This window comes from Palaemon carinicauda, chromosome 17, assembly GCF_036898095.1.
Source record: "Palaemon carinicauda isolate YSFRI2023 chromosome 17, ASM3689809v2, whole genome shotgun sequence".
NCBI classification, from domain to species: domain Eukaryota; kingdom Metazoa; phylum Arthropoda; class Malacostraca; order Decapoda; family Palaemonidae; genus Palaemon; species Palaemon carinicauda.
In genome coordinates, this window is record NC_090741.1 from 58,384,384 (window position 1) to 58,411,712 (window position 27,329).

At 43.8% G+C, this 27,329-nt stretch overlaps 1 protein-coding gene across 2 annotated transcripts in view; it reads right to left on the reverse strand.

Moving 5' to 3' along the window:
* The window catches only part of LOC137656790 (iron-sulfur cluster transfer protein NUBPL-like), a 127,764-nt gene that overhangs the window by 26,843 nt on the left and 73,592 nt on the right, over positions 1-27,329 (reverse strand). Inside the window, exons 1-2 of one of the 2 annotated variants that reach the window (XM_068391085.1) lie at positions 25,747-25,975; positions 6,223-6,367 (exon numbers count right to left, since the gene is read on the reverse strand). In XM_068391085.1, the coding sequence (XP_068247186.1) occupies positions 6,223-6,367; positions 25,747-25,839 (238 nt within the window). In that variant the 5' untranslated portion in view covers positions 25,840-25,975. Of the gene's footprint in view, positions 1-6,222; positions 6,368-25,746; positions 25,976-27,329 lie in introns of those variants that run through there. The other variant, XM_068391086.1, reaches the window with a different exon arrangement.

A 27,329-nucleotide genomic window follows, 5' to 3' on the forward strand; every position in this document is an offset into this window, starting at 1 on the left:
GCTATAGCTCTTACTTCGTGCGTCTTAACCTTAAGCAAGCAACGATCTTTTTCACTCAAGTGAGAATGAGCCTCTCGGATTAAAAATCTAATAAAATATGACAAAGCATTCTTTGACATAGGCAATGAAGGCTTCTTAACTGAGCACCACAAAGCCTCAGATCCACCTCGTAAGGATTTAGTCCGAGCTAAATAAAACTTCAGAGCTCTAACTGGACACAGCACTCTTTCAAGCTCGTTGCCTACGATCTCTGACAGGCAAGGTATATCAAATGATAGGCCAAGGACGAGAAGGCAGTTCATTTTTGGCCAAGAAAACCAAGCTGAAGTGAACATGTGGCTTTATCTGTAGAAAAGCCGATGTTCCTACTGAAGGCATGGATCTCACTGACCCTTTTAGCCGAAGCCAAGCACACTAAGAAAAGCGTCTTGAGGGTGAGATCCTTCAGGGAGGCTGAATGTAATGGCTCAAACCTGTCGGACATTAGGAACCTTAGGACCACGTCTAAGTTCCATCCAGGAGTTGCCATACGACGCTCCTTAGAGGTCTCGAAGGACTTAAGGAGATCTTGGAGATCTTGATTATTGGACAGATCTAAGCCTCTATGTCTGAACACAGACGCCAACATGCTCCTGTAGCCCTTAATAGTGGGCGCTGAGAGGGAGCGAACATTTCTCAGATGTAGGAGAAAGTCTGCAATTTGGGCTACAGAGGTACTGGAAGAGGAAATGGATGATGACTTGCACCAGTCTCTAAAGACTTCCCACTTCGACTGATAGACCTTGATGGTAGATGCTCTCCTAGCTCTCGCAATCGTTCTGGCTGCCCCCTTCGAAAATCCTCTAGCTCTTGAGAGTCTTTCGATAGTCTGAAGGCAGTCAGACGAAGCGCGGGGAGGCTTTGATGAAGACTCCTTACGTGGCTGCCGTAAGAGATCCATCCTTAAAGGTAGACTCCTTGGAACGTCTACCAGCCATTGAAGTACCTCTGTTACTCACTCTCTCGCGGGCCAGAGTGGAGCAACCAATGTCAACCTGGTCCCTTCGTGAGAGGTGAACTTCTGCAGCACCTTGTCTAGGATCTTGAAAGGTGGAAAGGCATAAACGTCCAGGTGAGACCAGTCCAGCAGGAAAGCGTCTATGTGAGCTGCCTCTGGATCTGGAACTGGAAAGCAGTAAGTCGAGAGCCTCTTTGTCAGAGAGAGTAGCAAAAAGATCTATGGTGGGTAGACCCCATGTCATCCATAGCTTCTCGCACACAGTCTTATGCAACGTCCACTCCATGGAGAAGACTTGTCCTCTTCTGCTGAGGCCGTCCGCCAAGACATTCATTTCTGCACAAATCTCGCCAAAGGAGAGATGTTACTGCCTTAGAAGGAGTTCCTTCTGATCCGTGGATCAAAGAACCGAGCCTTCCAGACTGTCCAGTGGAGCTCCCTAACCCAAACCCGCTGCATCTGAAAACAACACATGGTTTGGGTTCTTGATCGCAAGAGAAAGACCTTCTCGAAGTCTGATGTTGCTGTCCCACCAAGTCAGACATGTCTAGACTGAGTTGGAGATTGGGAAAGAGATACTCACTAAGCCCTTCTCCTTGTTCCAATGTTTAGGTGAAATAGGAAAGGGCATAGGTTGAGTCTCCCCAGAGAGATAAACTACTCCAGCGATGAAAGAGTTCCCACGAGGCTAGTTCAAACTCTTACAGAGCAACTGTTTTTCTCTTGCAAGTTAAGGACTTTTAACAGAGCTTGTTCCATTCTTGCGGGAGACGAAAAGGGTCGAAAAATCAGACACTGTATCTCCATTCCCAAAAAAAGAATAGTCTGGGATGGGATACTGTAAGTTACGACTTCTCTACGTTCACTATGAGACCTAGCTCCTTGGTTAGGTCTAATGTCCATTAGAGGCTCTCCAGACAGTGATATAATGACGAACGCCCTGATTAGCCAGTCGTCAAAATAAAGGGAGGCTCTGAATCCTCAAAAAATGTAGAAAGCTTGCTACATTTTGCAAGGGCCTTGTAAAAACAAGAGGAGCAGGAATGAGGTCGGAGTACAGTGCTCGACAGTGGTACATTACTTTCCCGTCCACAAACCTCAGATGTACTGTAGTTGAAAGTTTGGATGAATCGGGATGTGGAAGTATGCATCCTGAAGGTCGAGAGAGACCATCCAGTCGCCTTCCATTAATGCTGTCAAGACAGCCTGGTAGACTTCATCGTGAAGTTTGTCTTGACAATGAACACATTGAGCGTACTTGCATCTTACGTACTCCTGCAGTGAACGTGGCTGCCAGATCATTGGAGCCATCCCTGATAGTCTTGTTCCTGCAGAGAACGTGGCTGTCAGATCATTGGAGCCATCCCTGATAGCCTTGTTTATGCATGACATAATTGTACAGCAAAACTTCAAACGCTCGAAAAACTCCTAACAGGAGATGGTCTAGCTTTGAAGCCGACCATAAAATCTTGGAGCGTCTCATGGCCAGGAGCCAGGGAGAGTCTATGAGGCTTGAGAAGTCTATCTGGGCAGAGGCAGGAACTCCCAAGCCGAGAACTTCTCCCGTGTCATACCAGACGCTCGCTCTATAAGCCAGTTTAAAAGGAGGGAAAGCAAAGGCTGTCTCCCCCAAACTCCTCCTGGTGATCAACCAGTCGCCTAGCAAACGTAAAGCTCTCTTAGAAGAGCGAGAGAGCACTAGCTTAGAAAACAACGGCTTCGAAGTAGCTAGGCCTAGTGTAAACTCTGACGTTTAGGCGAACGAGGAGCAGCAGTTACAAAATGGTCCGGACAAAGATCCTTAAAAATCAGCATGATTTATTTAAAGTCCATAGAGGGCTGAGCAGCTTTAGGCTCCTCTCCGTCTGACAGAGTCCCCAAGGGAATATCAGTAGGAGGGGGATCAGCAACTTCCTCATCTGAAGGAACCTCGTCCGACAATTGCCGAGTCTCAAGCAAGGGAGAGACCTGCCGTGGTGGCAATGCTTGACAAGCAGAGTCCACACGCAAAGGAGCATCAGTAGCAGTCAAGGACGCTACATCATGTAACTGCTTAAAGGACTGACCAGCAACAACAACAGGTGCGGGAGGACGCTCGACGTCAAGTCGAGACTGCCTTGACTGCCTAGATAGAGCAGTTAAAACAACTCTTGACTGCGGTGCTTGACGTTCAACGTCAAAACAAGGCAACTGAGCTGGTTGGCGAGCGTCCTGAACGTCAACACTAGACTGCGGCAGCGGCTGAACGTCAACACGAGGCTGCGGCAGCGGCTGAAAGTCAACACGGGACTGCAGCGAGTAAGGATCCAAGTCACGTGACTGACGTGACAAACTCCCGACATCACGTTTCATAACGTCAAACGGACGAGTAAATGCTCATTTGGGCGGCTGACGGCCAGAGTCTCGTTTAGTGTAACGGCGACTCGAAAGCGAAGGTTCATCGTGAACCTGCTCAACGTCATACTTCTCCATAAGGGAGGCAAGCTTAGTCTGCATGTCCTGCAGGACAACCCATTTAGGATCAACAGGAGTCGGGACGGGCCGAGACAACGGTAACGTCTGTGTTGGCAAAACATTGCCTTTACCGCGACCCTCGGACCCCGTGTTACGCTTGCGTTTAATAGGCAAATCGTCTTCCGACGACTGCAAAGGGTCAGAGCTGTCCCCATGGCTACAGCCAGGACGCTGGACCTGTCCTGAATGGACTGACTTCCGCTTTAAGGGTCTAGAAACTTTGCTCTAAGATTTCTTTTGCGAGAAGACTTCGGATGACGAGGAGAAAAACAGCCTCGCTCGTCTTATGGTAGGGGCGATCTTGCTAGACACGCCCGATACCATAGAGGGAACGTTTGTTCGTTGGTTAAAGCGTCTCGTCCCCATAAGTCCTACGACATTACTTCTCCCTGGTAGCATGGGAGCCTGAAAGAGGTATCGGACTAGGTGAACGACAAGCACGAACAGACAAACCCTCGGTCGCAACACTAAAAAACACTTTGCGCAATTATCACTTTATCACTACGATTTTCTGTTTTTGCACTTACTTCACTGAAATCGAATTTTTCAATAATTTCACATTAGGCATGAATAAAACTGATTTCTACCTGAAGTACGCAATTCTCCCCTACATCAAAAGGTTATAATTGCGAAATAAGTCGTATAATGTAAGCACATTAATACAAGCAAAAAAACAGTAAACATATATATCGAATAAAACGGAAATATATAAAGTTAAAAGGATCAATGACTGGGGAGGAGACTAAACACTAGTTCATTAAAAACTACGTTTTCAATCTCTCACCGTACAGTGCCTTGGGACGAGAATAAAAACTAAAAACGTTTTATCCTTTCTCCCCGTACAGAGACTTGGGACGAGAGTAAAAAACTGACTCGAGAACAACGTTACTCGCTTGGGACGAGAATAAAGATCGGAACGTTCTCTCTTCCTCTCTCTCTCTCTTGATTTCACACAGAAGAGAAAAAGCCCACTCACCTTTCGTCAATAAACAGGTTATTTGACCAAAGGAAAAAACTGAGAGGACTAAGAAATTGAAAATTAACAAGTTCCTTTAAATTAGTATTTAAAACATTTCAGTTTGAAAGAAGAATGAACAAAACGTCAAAATTGGTTTACTCTTTCTGCAAAGTGAAACCGTGGTTCTCTCTTTCTCTATCGTAACGATAGAGCGCAAACTGCGTAGCATAAATAAACCAAACGTTAGTTCATCTTTGAAACACCACGAAGACTATTCAAAGAAAATCTTTCATAAAATATCTACTAAAAAATATTCATTTAATAACTCTTACAGAGCAAATGATTTAAACTTAACGAAAATAAAAGTTGAATGGGCTCAACGTTGTTTAACTTCGGTTTCCAAGTTAGGACCGCCTACTCTCGGACTAGGGGAGGAATAGGTAAGGCCGCATATAAACAAAACATTAAAAATTATCTTGATGTTTAGTATAAATGGAAAGCTAATCGAAGAGGCCTAAATAAAATATATAGAGGAAAATCTATAATTAACAACAACAATTTATAACGTGATAAGATAATTGCTAAAAGCCTAAAACACACTTCCGTACACTAAGGGAAGGGTCGGCCATTTTTACTCTATGGAAAAAACCAGAGATAAAAGAGCAAGGGCAAAACACTTTTACTCTCCTTTCAAAAGCATTTCTTTTGAGGATAGTATTAAATAATCCAACACGGCGAAAGCAATAAAACCAAAACCAAGTACTTCACCAATTCGGTAGAAAACTCGAGGTCATAATAGCGAGTGGAATCGACTTGTCGATGAAACCGACAGAGAAGAACTGGAGCTGTTTACATGTATATGCGGTATCTGGCCGATAGTCGGCGCTGGTGGGCACACCCGCTACCTTCATGGCGATCGCTCGCGAGTTTTTGAATTCTGTCGAGCCGTCGGAGACGTCAGCTATTATATATTCACCGGCTAAGTTTAATATTTAAAAATATAAACAAGTACAGTAGGTCCAGTACTTTGCAAAAAATAATAAATAAAGGTACATAGTAATTACATTAAAATACTATGCAAGCTGAAAATGAAACTTTCATGTCCCTAGAGTAGTCACAGAAGATGCACAAGATAAAGTTGCAATGTACTGTACTGTACAGAGTAACACAAAACTTCTTATGAAATCACAACCAGAATGGATGAAAGAGATAAATAGCAACAACACATGACTAAGTGCTACTACACAGACATATGACAGATATAAATAGCACAATATATAATAACTATCAACTTTATTTATAAACAAAACTTCTGTTTTCTGAGATTTCCCATAGCCATGTACTGCAAAAGAATAAATAATTATATTCTTAATTTTCTAGTAATTACTTTACCCTATCCAAGTTTCCTTGATAGAAGAATTCCCCCAAGAGAAGAAATCTACTAAAGATTAGTTAAATGATTAAGAAGTTAGAGCTATAAGGCTAAACGCTGGAACATACCGCAGTTATTCAGCCCTTTTTTTATAATGAATATGACAAATTTGGAAGTAATTTGTATTTTTTCTAAAGATACAAACCTGAGGCTATTTATAGGGATATTACTTCAGATAGATGTTGTCATTTAAACCAGCCTTAAGGAGGAAGCTAGAGGAACCAAAGAGAATTATAGAAAAAAAAATTCATCATCAAAATGCCATCTTTCTATTATTGGATAATAAGGACAAAGAATAATCCATTATTGCAGGTTTCTTACCTGCAGTGGTTGACTTTCCAACTCCTCCTTTTCCTGATGCAACAACAATTATGTTCTCAACATTTGGGATTTTCCTACGCTTTGGAAGGCCCCGTTTCATCAATTCTTCTTGACGAGCAGTAGGCTTCTTCTGTGATAGTGGTTCCTGTTGGAAAAAAATAAAAATAATAAATTCAAGTGAGAATAAGTTTAAGGAAAATATTCCATGAAGAAATAATGTAAATGACTTCATGGGGTTAATTTTAAGGCGTTATCAGTCTATTAACATGAATACATTTTAAAGTAATTTGGAGCTATCTCTAGGGGATATTACTTTCGGTGAAGCTGAAAGACGAGCCATGAGAATTTTAGCGAGGTATAACCACCCCAACCGCTAGTTAACAGGAGGGGTGGGGTACCCTGCTCACTCACACACCTGAGCTGAGCACCCACTTTGCTTTCAGGCAGGACTTTCCTGGGGGACAGTGCTAGCGGGCCAATTTGTATAAATAGCTCAAGGTTTGTATCATTAGGAAAAATACAAATTACTTTCAAATTTATCATTTGTTCTGTTACTAAATACAAACCTTTTGTTATTTATAGGGGATGACTTACCTCTTGGGAGGGAGTATGTCCGCGCCAACTGGCTTTGACCTTTGACTCAGGGTTCTCTCTCCTACGATATAGATCGTAGGCAGTAGGTACCCTGCCCTCGCTAAAATGGTCATGCCCTGCACGATTAACGGCCTGCGCAAGCTGTGTGTTTGTGATATTAACAATGTGGCTGGTCTAATAATAGGATCTCAAGTCATAGGAATCTGAGAATACTGAGGTATTGGGGATGCAACAAGTATTATTATTTCTATACTTAGGATACACAAGTGAAATGGATCTTACCTGCAGAGAGGTGAGGTCAGCTGTGTTGAGTACCGTGGTACTTATTCCTCATAGGGGGAAGAAGGTCAAGAAAGAAGGAAGCCAGTCATTCTACTCATTCATCCCAGACTAACCCAGGTAACCTCAGCCCTCAATCCTCTACTACTTGTCCATCAAGGAGCTTGAGGTGTTTTAGACTTGTTGTGCAGCCACCACAGGACCAATGGAAAACGTATCCATTTTCCTGTGGGTTACGTCTTGCAAGTAGTGGGCGGTGAAGGTTGTCTGACACTTCATACGCCCGCTTGCAGTAACTGCGCCACAAAGTACAGTACTGTAGTTCTTTATGAATGCCAGGGACATTGTAAAGACCCTGACGTCATGAGCTCTGGGTCACCATTGTGGAGGAGGGTCAGGATTAAGTAGAAGGTCAATAACCTTGCAAATCTAAGAGGAGATTGTGTTTTTAGTGACCCTCTTCTTGACCTTCCCCGTGCTAAAAAATATAGCTGACTCCTTACTGTACTGGGCAAAGTACCAGTTGGTCTGGATCTTCAGTTACAGAATGGAGACTCTCGATCCTGAAGGGACCGAATCTAGGATCCGATACTCTGGGATTTTTATAGTCTTAGCAAATCCTAAGGGACAAAGCTGAGTATCACTTCTTCCCATCTCCTTGAATGAGAGACGTCGTATGATAGATCATGAAGTTCACAGACTCTCTCGGACAAAGCCAAAGCCAGTAGGCACACCTTCTTCAGGGTAAGGTGGTGATCAGTTGCCTGGCGTAATAGTTCGTAGGGGGGACCCTTCAGAGACTGAAGGACCCGAGCCACGTTCCAAGGAGGAGGTCTAACTTTCAGTTTAAAGGGGAGACTCAAGGCTGAGCATTTCTCCCTGAAGGTGTACAAGGAACTCCACTATTGTTGGAATAGAGGCATCGAGGGGAGTGATACTCCTTCCATGACACCAGCCACAGAAAACAGCCCACTTCGCCTGGTAGACTGATACTGAAGAATGTCTAAGGTGTCTAGACATTCTTTCCGCAACTCGTTGCGAAAAGCCTCTCTGAGAGAGGAGGTGCTGGACAGTCTCCAGGAGTGAAGTCAAAGCGAAGCTACGGCTTTGCAGATGTCGGCATGTGGCTGTTTGAGTAGATCGTGTCGTGGAGGAAGTTCTCTCGGAAGCTGCAGAAGGTCCAGGAACTCTCTGCGTGCTGTCATAGCAGAGCTACCAGAATCATTGATAAGTTCTTGCTTATCCTGACCTGGTTGAGTACTTTTCTCATCAGACAGAAAGGGGGAAACGTGTACACATCTATGTTCTTCCACCGTTGTTGGAGTTCATCTTGTCTGGGACTGGGGCCTGGGATGATAAATGGCCTAACAGACACAGCCAACTCTGAGCTGGCAGCTCCTCTCATTTGACGAAGGGCTGTGCTACCTTCCTCAGCCTTTGAATTCTTTTGTCTGATGGAAAAGATTTGTGCCATTTAGTGTCTCTCATTATGCCCAGGTATACTAGTCTTTGAGAGGTTAGCAGATCAGATTTCTCGAGGTTTACCATGATCCCCAGATCTTGGAAAAGCCTCAGAAGTTTGTCTCGGTGTTGAAGAAGGGTCGCCAATTAGTCTGGTAAAATAAGCCAGTCGTCCAGATATCTTAGGAGACGGAGGCCAATTCTGTGAGCCCAATATGACACATTAGTGAACACTCTCATGAAGACCTGAGGTGCTGTGGAAAGATCGAAACACAGCACCTTGAACGGGTATTACGGGTATGCGTCCTTGAGATCCAGCGTACACATGAAGTACTGCGGTCTTACTGCGTATCTGACTGTGTCGGCTGTCTCCATCTTAAATGAGGTTTGACTGACAAGCTTCTTCGAGGCCAAGAGATCGATGACTGGTCTCCAGCCTCCAGACGCCTATTTCACAAGAAAGAGTCGACTCAAAAAGCCTGGATATCCGTCGAGGACCTCCTGGAGAGCTGCCTTCTCCAACATAGTCTGGACTTTGGCCCAAAGGGCCAGCTCCTTTGCGGATCCCTTCGCATTGGAGCTTATTGGGACTGGATCCTGAGTCAGTGGAGGAAGAGATTGAATGAACAGGATGAGATACCCAGTGGGTGGAGAAGCAGCTTCAGGAAGGGATCACGGAGTTAAAGATGTCCGTGATTTCTTCGACTTTGAGGATGACCCAGAAGGAGAAGAATCTCGTTTGGCCTTCTTCTTTTTCCAGCTCCCATACCTCTCCCAATGGGAGGCAGACCACTCCCGACACTCATCACAGGTGTTGTCCCGATTACACCGATGGTCCCGGCAAGCCGGACACAGCAGGTGGGGTCTGTCTTAAGGGCGGACATGAGGGTACCACAGGAGCGACCTTCGGGACCAGGACAAGTATGCATGGACAGAAGATACCCACACACTCTGAAAAGAAGAAGCATAAAGGCAAGTCTTGGCGGGAGAGAGAGGCAACGACAGTCTTTTACCGAGCCAGAAAGCAAAGCTCAGCTGGTAGCCGGCTATCCCGACCCCTCCGACTAACTAACGGTTGGGGTAGTTATCCCTCGCTAAAATTCTCATCGCTCGTCTTTCAGCTTCGCCGAAAGTAATATCCCCTATAAATAGCAAAGGGTTTGTATTTAGTGATGGAACAATTGACAATTATCATCTTGAATTAGCTTTCCTTTCCAAACTCATTTCAGATGATTCACAGACTCTTAGAAGTGTTATAAGACATACCAGTAACCTGAGGTGTCTTTTGACTGAGTTTTTCCAAGGTGTTCATCACAAGGTGCAAAATGAATACCAAACCCTGCAAAAATTATGTTAATCCAATGCCTAAAATGGCCACAATACATTATGCAACCTTCAAGACCGTAGAATAACAAGTTATAACTTTTATAGTAGTTTATCAAGCTAGTATTAAGCATCCAAAACTCATATAGAGTGGTCTTATTCTCCTCGTATCAAACCCAAGACTAGATTAGCAGTGAGTTTATGGCCAAGTAATGGAAAGAAAAAGATTTTCTCTGATTCTTTAGTTTTTTATATATTCTCAAAATCAATTGACTTAAAATGCAAATGAGTTCAGTTCTGGAATATACTAAAGACTATAAAGTTGTATTTGGGCAAGTTATTCCCAAAGATGTCCCTATAGCCTAGGTCAGTGATTCCCAACCTTTTTGTGATTGAGTACCACTTGGAGGTCCCGTACAGTCGCCGCGTACCACCTGGTTCCAGAGAAACTAAATTCGATCAGATACCATTTTATTTCTATAATATGTTATTTTCATTAGTAAAATAAATTTTTGAATATACTTACCCGATAATCATGTAGCTGTCAACTCCGTTGCCCGACAGAATTCTACGGGAGGGATACGCCAGCTATCACTATACTAGAAGGGGGTGTACTCACAAGCGCCACCTGTGGCCAGGTACTACAGTACTTGTTGTTGACGCCACCTCACTTTTTCCTCGGTCCACTGGTTCTCTATGGGGAGGAAGGGTGGGTCAATTAAATCATGATTATCGGGTAAGTATATTCAAAAATTTATTTTACTAATGAAAATAACATTTTTCAATATTAAACTTACCCGATAATCATGTAGCTGATTCACACCCAGGGGGGTGGGTGAAAAACCAGTGTACAAGACTAAAGGATAGCTAAGTATCCCGTATTTCATATAATCAGTTATCCACAATAACAATGAAATAATAAGTACCTGGTAAGGAAGTCGACTTGAACCGTTACTCTGCCTTTAATAAGATCGTCTTCCTTACTGAGCGCAGCGTTCCTCTTGGAAGGCTGAATCAACTCAAAGGTGCTAAAGTATACAGGGCTGCAACCCATACTAAAGGACCTCATCACAACCTTTAACCTCGGCGCTTCTCAAGAAAGAATTGACCACCCGCCAAATCAACAAAGATGTGGAAGGCTTCTTAGCCGACCGTACAACCCATAAAAAGTATTCAAGAGAAAGGTTAAAAGGTTATGGGATTATGGGAATGTAGTGGCTGAGCCCTCGCCTACTACTGCATTCGTTGCTACGAATGGTCCCAGGGTGTAGCAGTACTCGTAAAGAGACTGGACATCTTTGAGATAGAATGATGCGAACACTGACTTGCTTCTCCAATAGGTTGCATCCATAACACTCTGCAGAGAATGGCTCTGTTTGAAGGCCACTGAAGTAGCCACAGCTCCCACTTCATGTGTCCTTACCTTCAGCAAAGCAAGGTCTTCTTCCTTCAGATGAGAATGTGTTTCTCTAATCAGAAGCCTGAATAGTAAGAAACTGAGTTCTTAGAACTTGGAAAAGAAGGTTTCTTGATAGCACACTATAAGGCTTCTGATTGTCCTTGTAAAGGTTAAGACCTTTTTAGATAGTACCTAAGAGCTCTAACTGGGCAAAGTACTCTCTCCAGTTCAATCCCCACCAAGTTGGACAGGCTTGGGATCTCGAACGACTTAGGCCAAGGACGTGAAGGAAGCTCGTTTAGCAAAAACCGAGCTGCAAGGAACATGTAGCCGTTTCAGATGTGAAAACAATGATCCTGCTGAAGGCGTGGATCTCACTTACTCTTTTAGCTGTTGTCAAGCACACGAGGAAAAGAGTTTTTAATGTGAGGTCCTAAAAAGAGGCTGATTGGAGAGGTTCAAATCTTGATGACATAAGGAACCTTAGGACCACGTCTAGATTCCAGCCTGGAGTGGACAACCGACGTTCCTTTGAGGTCTCAAAAGACCTAGGGAGGTCCTGTAGATCTTTGTTGGTGGAAAGATCCAAGCCTCTGTGGCGGAAAACCGCTGCCAACATACTTCTGTAACCCTTGATCGTAGGAGCTGAAAGGGATCTTACTTTCCTTAGATATAACAGGAAGTCAGCAATCTGGGTTACAGTGGTACTGGTTGAGGAAACTGCATTGGTCTTGTACCAGCTACGGAAGACTTCCCCTTGAGACTGATAGATTCTGAGAGTGGATGTTCTCCTTGCTTTGGCAATCGCTCTGGCTGCCTCCTTCGAAAAGCCCCTAGCTCTTGAGAGTCTTTCGAAAGTCTGAAGGCAGTCAGACGAAGAGCGTGGAGGATTGGGTGTACCTTCTTTACGTGAGGTAGACTTAGAAGGTTCACTCCTAGAGGAAGAGTCCTGGGAATGTCGACCAGCCATTGCAGTACCTCTAAGAACCATTCTCTCGCGGGCCAGAGCGGAGCCAACCAACGTCAGCCGTGTCCCTTTGCGAGAGGAGAACTTCTGAAGTACCCTGTTGACCATCTTGAACGGCGGGAATGCATACAGGTCGAGATGGAACCAATCCAGCAGAAAAGCATCCACGTGAACTGCTGCTGGGTCTGGAATCGGAGAACAATACAACAGGAGTCTCTAGGTTATCGAGGTAGCGAACAGATCTATGGTTGGCTGACCCCACAGGGCCCAAAGTCTGCTGCAAACATTCTTGAGAAGGGTCCACTCTGTGGGGATGACCTGACCCTTCCGGCTGAGGTGATCTGCCATGACATTCATACCGCCCTGAATGAACCTCGTTACCAGCGTGAGCTTTCGATCTTTAGACCAGATGAGGAGGTCCCTTGCGATCTAGAACAACTTCCACGAAAGAGTCCCTCCCTGCTTGAAGATGTAAGCCAGGGCTGTGGTGTTGTCAGAGTCCACCTCCACCACTTTGTTAAGCTGGAGGGACTTGAAGTTTATCAAGGCCAGAATAACCGCCAACAACTCCTTGCAATTGATGTGAAGTGTCCTTTGCTCCTGATTCCATGTTCCCGAGCATTCTTGTCCGTCCAAAGTCGCACCCCAGCCCGTGTCTGATGCGTCCGAGAGGAGACGGCGGTCGTGTTTCTGAACAGCCAAAGGTAGACTTCCTTGAGAAGAAAGCTGTTCTTACACCACGCGAGAGAAGACCTCCTCTCTTCGGAAACAGGAACTGAGACCGTCTATAGCGTCATGTCCTTTATCCAGTGAGCAGCTAGATGATACTGAAGGGGGGGGAGGTGGAGTCTCCCTAACACGATGAACAGGGCCAGCGATGAAAGTGTCCCTGTTAGACTCATCCACTACCTGACTGAGCATCGGTTCCTTCTCAGCATGCTCTGGATGCATTCTAGGGCTTGGAAGATCCTTGGGGCCGACGGAAAAGCCCGAAAAGCTCGACTCTGAAGATCCATACCCAAGGAGACAATGGTCTGGGATGGGACGAGCTGAGACTCCTCAAAATTGACCAGGAGGCCCAGTTCCTTGGTCAGATCCATAGTCCATTTGAGAATCTCCAGACAGCGACGACTTGTGGGAGCTCTTAAAAGCCAGTCGTCTGACGGAGCCGGACACAAGATCATGGTACTGCTGCACAGTCTGTGAACTGTCAACCATGGGGAAGCGAGGAAGTACAGTGACAACCCGAAGCTGTCTAGACTGTCTGGGTCGTACAGACAACTCCTTATCGGGTTGCTGAGGTTGCCGCACTGCGTCACAACAAGTCACTTCTGCTGGTTGTTGAACGTCTTCCCAGTGACACATTGACTCCGTAAACAAAAAAATCCTCTAACAAGGACTAAGCTTGGACTGCATGTCTTGCAACATAGCTCAAGGTCTATGGGAGCAGGTGTGGTAACAGACGGGATTAGCGACTGAAGTGGAACCATTACCTTCCCTGGAAGCATGTTATGCTTAAATAAAAGTCCATAGGAGGCTACGCAGCTAAAGGCTCCTCTCCAAATGACAGAGTCCTCAATGGAATATCAGAAGGAGGGAGAAAAGCACTTTCTCATCTACAGGGACCATATCCGAGAAAAGCTAAGTTCTCTCAGTGAGGGTTTCACTGGTGCAAAAGCAGCAGACTAGAAGGCAACGTTATGAAACTGCTTGACAGTCTAGTGAGTTGGCAACAACCAAAGATGTGTGACTGAGAAGCATGCGGTAAGGTATGCAGAGCATGTTGTATGCAGAGCATGCTGTATGCAGAGCATGCTGTATGTAGAGCATGTTGTATGCAGAGCATGCTGAATGCAGAGCATGCTGTATGCAGAGCATGTTGTATGCAGAGCATGCTGAATGCAGAGCATGCTGTATGCAGAGCATGTTGTATGCAGAGCATGCTGTATGCAGAGCATGCTGTATGCAGAGCATGTTGTATGCAGAGCATGCTGAATGCAGAGCATGCTGTATGCAGAGCATGTTGTATGCAGAGCATGCTGTATGCAGAGCATGCTGTATGCAGAGCATGCTGTATGTAGAGCATGCTGTAAGGTAAGCAGAGCGTGTTGCATGGCGTTTAACATTTCTCAGAAATTCCATGACCAGTGCTAGAGTGCTTTATGCATGCTTGCATGGGGTTTTAATATCAACATAATATTTACCTTACATTCATAACTCATGATTCATTTTTGTTTTGAAGATATTTTTGCCATATTTTGCGATATTGTTAAAAATATATTGCAAGGAATACATATATATTTTTATATAAGTAAGACAAATAACCTCCATTATCATAATGTTTGTGTAGGCATACATGTATATGATTACAAGTGCAAGTTATGAAAGTAATGAGGTGTTATTATGGTCATTTGTTATTTCTCAAGTTGAGGAGAAAGTGGCAGATGCATGCGTTGAGGTGGCTGACTCATAGCATGAGGTTGCTGCCTCAAGAGTTGCGCTTGCTGTAAGGGTTGCGGATGCGCAGTAGCAGGTTCCTGAGGTGTGAGCTGCGAGAGTTGAGGTAGCGGCTGAGCAGAACGCAGTACTTGTCTCGCGAGTTGAGGTTCCTGAGGAGCTAGCCTAAGCTGCAGCGAGTGCTGAGGTGGCTGCCTCATTGATGGAAGAGGTTGTCGTACCTCAAGAGATTGTTGCCTCTCTGGTGGAACCGCAAGCGGAAGCGGAGGAAGTAAGGCATAAGATTCCTGCTCCCATTGCTGAGGTTGCCTTAAGGAAGGCGGAGGTTGCTGCACACCGCTGGTAACTGGCAACTCAGTACGCGGTAAGGTATCCTGAGGAACCTCAACATCGTACGCCTGGCAGACTGGACTGCGGTGAGGCAGAGCGATCGCAGGAGGAGGTGTAACCTTCTCAGCCTGACACTCACGCATTAAGACCGCAAGCTGTGACTGCATGGACTGCAGCCAAGTCATCTTGGGGTCGGCAGACGCTAAGGTCTGCTGAGGCAAAGCCTTAACAGAAGATGAGATCTGTTACGGCATCACCTTACCTCTCTTAGGAGGTCTGCAGTCACCTGATGACTGCGGAGAGTCAGAGCTAACCCAATGACTGCATCCGGGTTGTAGAACTCTAACTTCGTACGTCTGGCATAGGTCTGGACTTTACGTTTAAGAGGTCTTGAGACCTGAGACCAGCGTTTTCTCCCCGAAATTTCTTCTGCAGACGAGCAAAATAAGGGCTCAATCGTCTGCGGGTGGGAGTGACGGTCTCTGTAAGACACGCCCGCAACCACCGAGGATACTTCTGTGCGCCGATCAAGGCCTGCCGAATCCTTTTGCCCTTCGACATTGCTTCTCCCCTGGGCTTGGGAGCTTGCAAGAGGTCCCGGACTGGGAGGACGACTGGCACGCACAGAAGTACCCTCACGCACAACACTGACACTTTGCGCTAATCACTTATCACTTTTGATTTTCTGTTTGCACTTATTTCACTGAACTCGAAACTTTAAGTGGTTTGTACCTGAAACACGCAATTCTATCCTTTCTCAAAAGTTAGTAATTGCGAAAACAGAATTACAATGTAACAGAAAAATCTAATGAAAGATAAATAATTCAGTGGCTGGAAAGAGACTAAACACTAGATCAAATAAACTACGTTTAAATCCTCTCACCGCATAAAGTTTGAGAACAAGAAAAAACTCTAGAAACGTTTACCTTCTTCCCCTAAAGAGACTAGGGAGAAGAGCAAAAACGATAACAACGTTACTCGCTTGAACGAAACGTTTATCCTCCTCTTTCTCCCTACGTCTCTATCTCTCTCTCTGTCTCTCTCTCTCTCTTGACTTAGAACCTGAGAGAAGAGCCCAATCATATATATCATTAAAACATATTATTGTTAAAGGAAAATATTTCCCAAAATGAAAAGTTCCTTTATTAGAATTAAAACCATAAAGTTAAGAAAGAATGAACAAAACGCTAGACACGGTTACTCTTACTGCAACGTGACACCGTGAAAATTCTCTCTCTATCGTAACGATAGAACGCAAGTTGAACGTTCTGAACGTCAACAACTGCAGAGACAAAACAAAACGTTAGTTCAACTTTGAAAACAGTACGAGACTATCAAAGAAATTCTTTCAAAAAACATTAAAATAGCATAATATGTTAACAGGTAAAACCGAAATGACGGGCTCAATGTTAATTAACTTCGGTACCAAGAAAAGACCGCCTACTATTAGGAAAGGTCGAATATAAACAAATATAAAAATTAATTTTAATAAGTTTATAATAAAAGGAAGTTAATCGAAGAGGCCTATAAAAGGCGGAGAGATATAAAATAAATCTATAACTTTTGTTAAGCAAAATTAAGAAAGAGAGTCTATACTCTCTTAGACACCAACACTTCCGTCTAAGGGAAGGGTCGGCCATTTAAAGGTGAAAGAGAGTTCATACTCTCTTCGTCACCATAATTAATCAAAATAATTCCAAAAGCTAACTAAGCTAATATAGAAGTTTCCAGTATAGCGAATAGCTGCAAATTTTAGAGAAATACTTCACCAAACCGTGAACAATACTCCAAAATCATAAGCGTATCCAAGAACGTCTTGCCGGAAGCACGACAGAGGAAAAAGTGAGGTGGCGTCAACAACAAGTACTGTAGTACCTGGCCACAGGTGGCGCTTGTGAGTACACCCCCTTCTAGTATAGTGATAGCTGGCGTATCCCTCCCGTAGAATTCTGTCGGGCAACGGAGTTGACAGCTACATGATTATCGGGTAAGTTTAATATTGAAAATGTAAAAATAGAACACGCAAATTAACTAAGAAAACAACAACTCAATGCGAGGGCTGTATCTGCTTCTTCTCCACCAGCTGGTCAATGCGGGGCATGACTTTGCTCACAGCACATCGGAAATCATGCCCGGGCGCAGCAAGACGGTTCCGGCTCTTCAACTCAATGGCCATGAAGGCTGAGAACCCCTGCTCGCACTCCCACGTCGAGGGGAAAATCAGTAGCTGGGGAACAGCGTGATGGGCTAGCGTCGGGTACGAGGAGGCCATGCTCACACAGAAGTTTAAAGGAGAGCATTCTTTGTGCTTCGTCTTTGCTGTCTCGTCAGCCTGGATATCTATGAGTTCCTCATGTTCCCCGGTCCCAACAGGCAGATCGGCTGGATCAACGGAGAACGGATTGGTGACGTAGGCACAACATGTCACGTCCGGGAAGTAATGCTTCAATTCAGTTTTGAGCAGTGAGAGGTGATGGATGATTTCTTGGGCAAATTCATCAGTGGGCTCCCTCTCAAGGGTAGTCAAGAGTTCAAACATTCCGTAGCGTTTGCTCTTCACGTTCTTCATCCACAGATCCAGCTTCCGGACAAACGCTCCCAGCTTCGAGATGAACTCTTTGACAGTGCAGTCGGGCCCTTGGAACGACAAGTTTAAGTGGTTGAGGGTTCCAAAAATGTCTGACAGGTAGGCCAACCTTGAGATTTAAATTCAGTTAAAAACGAGTTGACCGAGTTTTAGTTGAAGTACTGTAGCTGGCGATCATAGGCAACTACAAGAGTTAGTGGAGGACCTAATTTAACAGTGGGCCGCTGGGACCAGTGGGTGGCGTGTGGCAACAGTTGCAAATCGTTGCCAGATTATCTTGTGTTAGGCAGTACACATCTTTGTGAAGTAAAATATAACTAAAAATTGTTCATGACCCCGAAAGTGTTCGCGTACCACAGGTTGGGAACCATTGGCCTAGGTCCTTGATTACGACAATAAACAAAGCGGACTATACAGTAGTATACAAAAACGTATTCCATAACAGGTAACTTATGAAACTGAAATAGTATGGCCTTTGGCTGAGATCGATTTCAATTTTTTATTGTCAAGTAATCAAGCAATGCAAAAGTTAGTACAGCCATAATTACGGTAATTTCTAAAAACTACCCAATGCTGATGCATCTTAAACAAGTCTGTAAACAGAGCACGACATGACAGCTCTGCCAGAAAGAAGATATACGAGTGGTGTAATAAAGAGAAATGTGTTAGTCAGAATTATGTTATTTTCATTAGTAAAATAAATTTTTGAATATACTTACCCGATAATCATGTAGCTGTCAACTCCGTTGCCCGACAGAATTCTACGGAAGGGATACGCCAGCGATCGCTATACAAGAGGGGGGTGTACTCACAAGCGCCACCTGTGGCCAGGTACTGCAGTACTTCTTGTTGACACCACCTCAATTTTTCCTCGGTCCACTGGTTCTATGGGGAGGAAGGGTGGGTCAATTAAATCATGATTATCGGGTAAGTATATTCAAAAATTTATTTTACTAATGAAAATAACATTTTTCAATATTAATCTTACCCGATAATCATGTAGCTGATTCACACCCAGGGAGGTGGGTGAAAACCAGTGTACATGTATATCAAGAAGCTAAGTATCCCGTATTTCATATTATCAGTTATTCAAAATAACAATGAAATTATAAGTACCTGGTAAGGAAGTCGACTTGAGCCATTACTCTGCCTTAAATAAGTTCGTCTTCCTTACTGAGCGCAGCGTTCCTCTTAGGAGGCTGAACAACTCTAAGGTGCTGAAGTATCAAGGGCTGCAACCCATACTAAAGGACCTCATCACAACCTTTAACCTCGGCGCTTCTCAAGAAAGAATTGACCACCCGCCAAATCAACAAGGATGTGGAAGGCTTCTTAGCCGACCGTACAACCCATAAAAAGTATTCAAGAGAAAGGTTAAAAGGTTATGGGATTATGGGAATGTAGTGGCTGAGCCCCCGCCTACTACTGCATTCGTTGCTACGAATGGTCCCAGGGTGTAGCAGTACTCGTAAAGAGACTGGACATCTTTGAGATAGAATGATGCGAACACTGACTTGCTTCTCCAATAGGTTGCATCCATAACACTCTGCAGAGAACGGTTCTGTTTGAAGGCCACTGAAGTAGCCACAGCTCTCACTTCATGTGTCCTTACCTTCAGCAAAGCAAGGTCTTCTTCCTTCAGATGAGAATGTGCTTCCCTAATCAGAAGCCTGAATAGTAAGAAACTGAGTTCTTAGACCTTGGAAAAGAAGGCTTCTTGATAGCACACGATAAGGCTTCTGATTGTCCTCGTAAAGGTTAAGACCTTTTTAGATAGTACCTAAGAGCTCTAACTGGGCAAAGTACTCTCTCCAGTTCATTCCCCACCAAGTTGGACAGGCTTGGGATCTCGAACGACTTAGGCCAAGGACGTGAAGGAAGCTCGTTTAGCAAAAACCGAGCTGCAAGGAACATGTAGCCGTTTCAGATGTGAAAACTATGATCCTGCTGAAGGCGTGGATCTCACTTACTCTTTTAGTTGTTGTCAAGCACACGAGGAAAAGAGTTTTTAATGTGAGGTCCTAAAAAGAGGCTGATTGGAGAGGTTCAAATCTTGATGACATAAGGAACCTTAGGACCACGTCTAGATTCCAGCCTGGAGTGGACAACCGACGTTCCTTTGAGGTCTCAAAAGACCTAGGGAGGTCCTGTAGATCTTTGTTGGTGGAAAGATCCAAGCCTCTGTGGCGGAAAACCGCTGCCAACATACTTCTGTAACCCTTGATCGTAGGAGCTGAAAGGGATCTTACTTTCCTTAGATGTAACAGGAAGTCAGCAATCTGGGTTACAGTGGTACTGGTTGAGGAAACTGCATTGGTCTTGTACCAGCTTCGGAAGACTTCCCCTTGAGACTGATAGACTCTGAGAGTGGATGTTCTCCTTGCTCTGGCAATCGCTCTGGCTGCCTCCTTCGAAAAGCCCCTAGCTCTTGAGAGTCTTTCGAAAGTCTGAAGGCAGTCAGACGAAGAGCGTGGGGGTTTGGGTGTACCTTCTTTACGTGAGGTTGACGTAGAAGGTTCACTCCTAGAGGAAGAGTCCTGGGAATGTCGACCAGCCATTGCAGTACCTCTATGAACCATTCTCTCGCGGGCCAGAGCGGAGCCAACCAACGTCAGCCATGTCCCTTTGCGAGAGGAGAACTTCTGAAGTACCCTGTTGACAATCTTGAACGGCGGGAATGCATACAGGTCGAGATGGGACCAATCCAGCAGAAAAGCATCCACGTGAACTGCTGCTGGGTCTGGAATCGGAGAACAATACAACAGGAGTCTCTAGGTTATCGAGGTAGCGAACAGATCTATGGTTGGCTGACCCCACAGGGCCCAAAGTCTGCTGCAAACATTCTTGTGAAGGGTCCACTCTGTGGGGATGACCTGACCCTTCCGGCTGAGGCGATCTGCCATGACATTCATACCGCCCTGAATGAACCTCGTTACCAGCGTGAGCTTTCGATCTTTTGACCAGATGAGGAGGTCCCTTGCGATCTAGAACAACTTCCACGAAAGAGTCCCTCCCTGCTTGGAGATGTAAGCCAGGGCTGTGGTGTTGTCAGAGTCCACCTCCACCACCTTGTTAAGCTGGAGGGACTTGAAGTTTATCAAGGCCAGAAGAACCGCCAACAACTCCTTGCAATTGATGTGAAGTGTCCTTTGCTCCTGATTCCATGTTCCCGAGCATTCCTGTCCGTCCAAAGTCGCACCCCAGCCCGTGTCTGATGCGTCCGAGAGGAGACGGCGGTCGGGTTTCTGAACAGCCAAAGGTAGACTTCCTTGAGAAGAAAGCTGTTCTTACCCCACGCGAGAGAAGACCTCCTCTCTTCGGAAACAGGAACTGAGACCGTCTCTAGCGTCATATCCTTTATCCAGTGAGCAGCTAGATGATACTGAAGGGGGCGTAGGTGGAGTCTCCCTAACACGATGAACAGGGCCAGCGATGAAAGTGTCCCTGTTAGACTCATCCACTACCTGACTGAGCATCGGTTCCTTCTCAGCATGCTCTGGATGCATTCTAGGGCTTGGAAGATCCTTGGGGCCGACGGAAAAGCCCGAAAAGCTCGACTCTGAAGATCCATACCCAGGTAGACAATGGTCTGGGATGGGACGAGCTGGGACTCCTCAAAATTGACCAGGAGGCCCAGTTCCTTGGTCAGATCCATAGTCCATCTGAGAATCTCCAGACAGCGACGACTTGTGGGAGCTCTTAAAAGCCAGTCGTCTGACGGAGCCGGACACAAGATCATGGTACTGCTGCACAGTCTGTGAACTGTCAACCATGGGGAAGCGAGGAAGTACAGTGACAACCCGAAGCTGTCTAGACTGTCTGGGTCGTACAGACAACTCCTTATCGGGTTGCTGAGGTTGCCGCACTGCGTCACAACAAGTCACTTCTGCTGGTTGTTGAACGTCTTCCCAGTGACACACTGACTCCGTAAACAAAAAATCCTCTAACAAGGACTAAGCTTGGACTGCATGTCTTGCAACACAGCTCAAGGTCTATGGGAGCAGGTGTGGTAACAGACGGGGTTAGCGACTGAAGTGGAACCATTACCTTCCCTGGAAGCATGTTATGCTTAAATAAAAGTCCATAGGAGGCTACGCAGTTAAAGGCTCCTCTCCAAATGACAGAGTCCTCAAGGGAATATCAGAAGGAGGGAGAAAAGCACTTTCTCATCTACAGGGACCATATCCGAGAAAAGCTAAGTTCTCTCAGTGAGGGTTTCACTGGTGCAAAAGCAGCAGACTAGAAGGCAACGTTATGAAACTGCTTGACAGTCTAGTGAGTTGGCAACAACCAAAGATGTGTGACTGAGAAGCATGCGGTAAGGTATGCAGAGCATGCTGTATGCAGAGCATGCTGTATGTAGAGCATGCTGTAAGGTAAGCAGAGCATGTTGCATGGCGTGTAACATTTCTCAGAAATTCCATGACCAGTGCTAGATTGAGTAATATCGCATTACTGTCCATTGAAAGTGCACGTGCCGAGGGAATTGATTTAGACTGTTTTGTTGATGAATTTGATAGCCGGCATGATAATCGTAGAATTAAGCTGCACTAAATATACGTACTATAATCTACTTCACCTCAGGAAAGGGAAACTCGCCCTGTTGGCAACACTGCATTACTTCATGCATGCTTGCATGGGGTTTTAATATCAACATAATATTTACATTACATTCATAACTCATGATTCATTTTTGTTTTGAAGATATTTTTGCCATATTTTTGCGATTTTGTTAAAAATATATTGCAAGGAATACATATATATATATATATTTTTTTTTTTTTTTTTTCTTTTTTTTTTTTTTAAAGTAATACGAATAACCTCCATTATCATAATGTTTGTGTAGGCATACATGTATATGTTTTACAAATGCAAGTTATGAAAGTAATGAGGTGTTATTATTGTCATTTGTTATTTCAAAGTTGAATGGGAAGAGGCTCAAGCTGAGGAGAAAGTGGCAGATGCATGCGTTGAGGTGGCTGACTCATAGCATTAGGTTCCTGCCTCAAGAGTTGCGCTTGCCTCAAGGGTTGAGGTGGCTGCGCAGAGAGAGGCTCTTGACTCACGAGTTGAGGTTCTTGAGGTGTGAGCTGCGAGAGTTGAGGTGGCGGCTGCGCAGAACGCGGCTCCTGTCTCACGAGTTGAGGTTCTTGAGGTGCTTGCCTCGAGAGTTGAGGTTGCAGCTGCGAGAGCTGAGGTGGCTGCCTCAAGGACGGTAGAGGTTGTCGTACCTCAAGAGGTTGCTGCCTCGAGGATGGTCTTACTGCAAGAAACTCTTGTCTCAAGGGAAGAGGAGGTTGTAAGGCATAAGGCTCCTGCCCCCATTGTTGAGGAGGTTGCTGCGTGGTAAGAGGCTCCAGCCTCAAGGAAAGTGGAGGTTGCTGCACAGCGCTGGTATCTGGCAACTCCCAACGCGGCAGCTCACGCATGGAGGTAGCTAGAGGAACCTCAACCTCATACGTCTGGCAGATTGTACTGCGCAGAGGGGGAGGAGCGTTCGCAGGAGGAGGTGTATTAACCTTCTCTGCCTGAAACTCCTGCATCAACACCGCAAGCTGAGACTGCATTGTCTGCAGTATAGACCACTAGAGTTTAAGAAAGACAACAACAAACGGAGCTACTGTCCGTTGAGACTGAGGGTCTAAAACAGCTGGTGCGGCAACAGACGGAGCTACTGCCTGTTGCGATACCACCTTGCCTCTCTGGGAGGTGTGCAGTTGTCGTACTGCAGCAAGTCCGAACTGACCCAGGGCTAATGGCTACACCTAGGAGTTGGACTTGTGCGGAAGGGACCGACTTGCACTTAAAAGCTGCAAGATTTGGTCCATGGTTTCTGCGAGAAACCTCTTCCGCAGACGAGGAATAAAAGGGCTCTCTCGTCTTTGTGTGGGTGGGGTGATCACGTCGGCAACGTGTGTAGATACACCCGAAACCACGGAGGGAAAACGTCTGTTCGTCGATCAAGGCCTGCTGAACCCATAAGTCCTTCGACATTACTTCTCCCCTGGGCTTGGGAGCTTGTAAGAGGTCCCAGACTAGGCGAACAACTGGCACGAACAGACGAACCCTCGAACGCAACACTGTAACACTTTGCGCTAATCACTTATCACTTTTGATTTTCTGTTTGCACTTATTTCACTGAACTCGAAACTTTAAGTGGTTTGTACCTGAAACACGCAATTCTATCCTTCCTTAAAAGTTAGTAATTGCGAAAACAGAATTACAATGTAACAGAAAAATCTAATGAAAGATAAATAATTCAGTGGCTGGAAAGAGACTAAACACTAGATCAAATAAACTACGTTTAAAATCTCTCACCGCATAAAGCTTGAGAACAAGAATAAAACTCTAGAAACGTTTACCTTCTTCCCCTAAAGAGACTAGGGAGAAGAGCAAAAACGATAACAACGTTACTCGCTTGAACGAAACGTTTATCCTCCTCTCTCTCCCTCCGTCTCTATCTCTCTCTCTCTCTCTCTCTTGACTTAGAACCTGAGAGAAGAGCCCAATCATATATATCGTTAAAACATATTATTGTTAAAGGAAAAAAACTGAAAGATTTCCCAAATAAAAAGTTCCTTTATTAGAATTAAAACCATTAAGCTAAGAAAGAATGAACAAAACGCTAGAAACGGTTACTCTTACTGCAACGTGACACCGTGAAAATTCTCTCTCTATCGTAACGATAGAACGCAAGTTGAACGTTCTGAACGTCAACAACTGCAGAGACAAAACAAAACGTTAGTTCAACTTTGAAAACAGTACGAGACTATCAAAGAAATTCTTTCAAAAACATTAAAATAGCATAATATGTTAACAGGTAAAACCGAAATGACGGGCTCAATGTTAATTAACTTCGGTACCAAGAAAAGACCGCCTACTATTAGGAAAGGTCGAATATAAACAAATATAAAAATTAATTTTAATAAGTTTATAATAAAAGGAAGTTAATCGAAGAGGCCTATAAAAGGCGGAGAGATATAAAATAAATCTATAACTTTTGTTAAGCAAAATTAAGAAAAAGAGTCTATACTCTCTTAGACACCAACACTTCCGTCTAAGGGAAGGGTCGGCCATTTAAAAGTGAAAGAGAGTTCATACTCTCTTCGTCACCATAATTAATCAAATTAATTCCAAAAGCTAGCTAATCTAATGATAAAACTTCCTGAATAGCGAAAGCTAAACTCTAGAGCAAATACATCACCAAATCGTGAGCAAAAAACTCCAGAATCAACAGCGTATCCATGTAGGTCTAGCCGGAGGCACGACAGAGGAAAAATTGAGGTGGTGTCAACAAGAAGTACTGCAGTACCTGGCCACAGGTGGCGCTTGTGAGTACACCCCCCTCTTGTATAGCGATCGCTGGCGTATCCCTTCCGTAGAATTTTCAACCCTACCGCTAATAATAGGGCAGTCTATGGGAGGTTGCCAGGGAGGGGGCGCGGGGGAGTTGCTGTTAGCCACCACGTTAGTTAATTAAGGACATGGCTTGTAGGCTAGGTTAGGTAGGGATATTTAGGTTACATGGTGTTCTATGCACATGTTCCTGTCCGTCGTTATACAATGGCTCTAATTTCAATTTATCAGAGGTGGCGTACAGGTAAAGTTTTACCAATATTGTATAGGCCTAGGGAGGGGTGTATGTATGACAGCAGCCACCTGTAGATATCATTATGGATAACTTAGAATACGGCAGTGTAAGGGGGGTCGCCCCCCCCTGTTAGGTAAGTAGGTAAGGACACGGCTTGTAGGTTAGGTTAGGGAGTAAAGTTTAGGTCAGTTGATGTCCATTTTTAATAAATGCGTGAGGAATTGGCTGCTGATATACAAAGGCTCCCCTAGAGATAATAAATGGTATTGGTGCACGAGGCCAATATTAGTTAGATAGCGCTTTTATAAGGTGAGATAAGTTGACTTCCAATAGTTACCATCAAGATAATTCAAAACGCTTGAATATAAATGAGGGAAACCAATAGCCAAACTATGGTAGGCTATGCTAATAGGCCTAGCTTATGTCTACGATAAAAAAGGTAAACACGATTAACCATAATTCTTATGAAATTACTTTAAAGACTACGATAAGCAATTAAACAGACACCATTAACTTTAACCACTTAGGCTACCTACCCCTTTCTGTGTTGCAAAATTCTTGAACTCATTGCAAGTGGGAGTCTTGAGGTTTTGTAGAAGACGTGCGTAAATATGTCGTTTCAATAACATCTTAAATGTTTCTTCAGATTTAAAACTTTATATACTTTGACTAACAGGTTGAAACAATTAGTATTTCTCGTAAAATTCGAAATATTAGAGTCGAGTATTACCGCAGTAAGTGCAAGTAAGAGTTGTAGTAGTACTGTAGTAGTAATAGGAACGACTTCCTTTTAAACGTCTCATTCGCTAATTTACTTTTCTTTTTTTTTTCTTTTAGTCTTTCAAAATAATATATTTTAAATTATTTCACCTAAATCCTCCTGATATTACTTCTGATATATATATATATATATATATATATATATATATATATATATATATATATATATATATATATATATATATATATATATATATATATATATATATATTCCTAAAATTTTCTGAATGTGATTTTGTTTTTTTATGCCTTATTTCCATTACTTATAAAATAGCATCTGTAGTCTCTCTTAAGCCTCCCCATCATAACTCTGCTAAAAAGTTCCTTTTTTATTGAATTTATCAACTGTTTTGTCATATATTGAATTACGAGCTACAAATGGATATCTTTATACAAAAATCAAAAATTCTGTTCAAGCGTCCTCATAATCAGCCTATTTTGGTTCGGAAGTGTAAAGCGTAAACATTTAATGGCTTTGATTTTGTTTATTCCTTTAATGTAGTATATCCCATATATGCTGGAATAACCATTGGACATTGTTATATTGCCACCATTTTCATTTATTTTCTTGAATCACACTCAAGACATATCCTTTACTGTTGCTTTTACGGGATGGCCTGAAACTTATAACTAGGTCTACTCGTTTCTAACCTTATTCTTGTTTCTCATAGGTCTTATATGATGAAATATGTTGCTTAATGTCACCAGTTATGTTTAATTCCTCTCTGTCCATATTGTTCAGGAAATGTTATTGTGTCATCAGACTACATTTTAGATAACGTATAACATTAAGTTTTGACCAGTATCTCAGATTACTGAATTTTGTAAACCATAGAAAACGATACCAATTGATTTGACAGAAAACGAGATTCAACTTCTTTTCTTCTTTAAGGTATAACCAATTTAGTTTGTTTTCTCCAATATTCCTTTATTTTTTTTTTTTTTACAAGAGCATAACAGCTGGCATAATCTTTAAAATAAAATTAATCGTTTCATGAATCTCAAGGTCTATTCATACAATTTTTCACTGCAATGTATTACGTTTTCAGATAGTATAACTATTGTAGATGTCTTGAATATCATAACTCCAAGACTTATAGCTTGAGATTGTCGGATTTTTTAAGGAATAAATACATTAACAAGATAGAAATACTTATTTTGCATTGGGTAACGATGTTGGAAAGAAATACTCTTGGTGTGGTTTTATGTCACAGTACGGTGTATATAAAAGCCGGTATTTAAATGTGTAGAAGCTAGAAGATAAGCCTACCTGACACTTGCGCGCATTTTTGCCACGCACTGGCATGCATTGATGCGTGCCAGTGCGTGCCACTTTGTG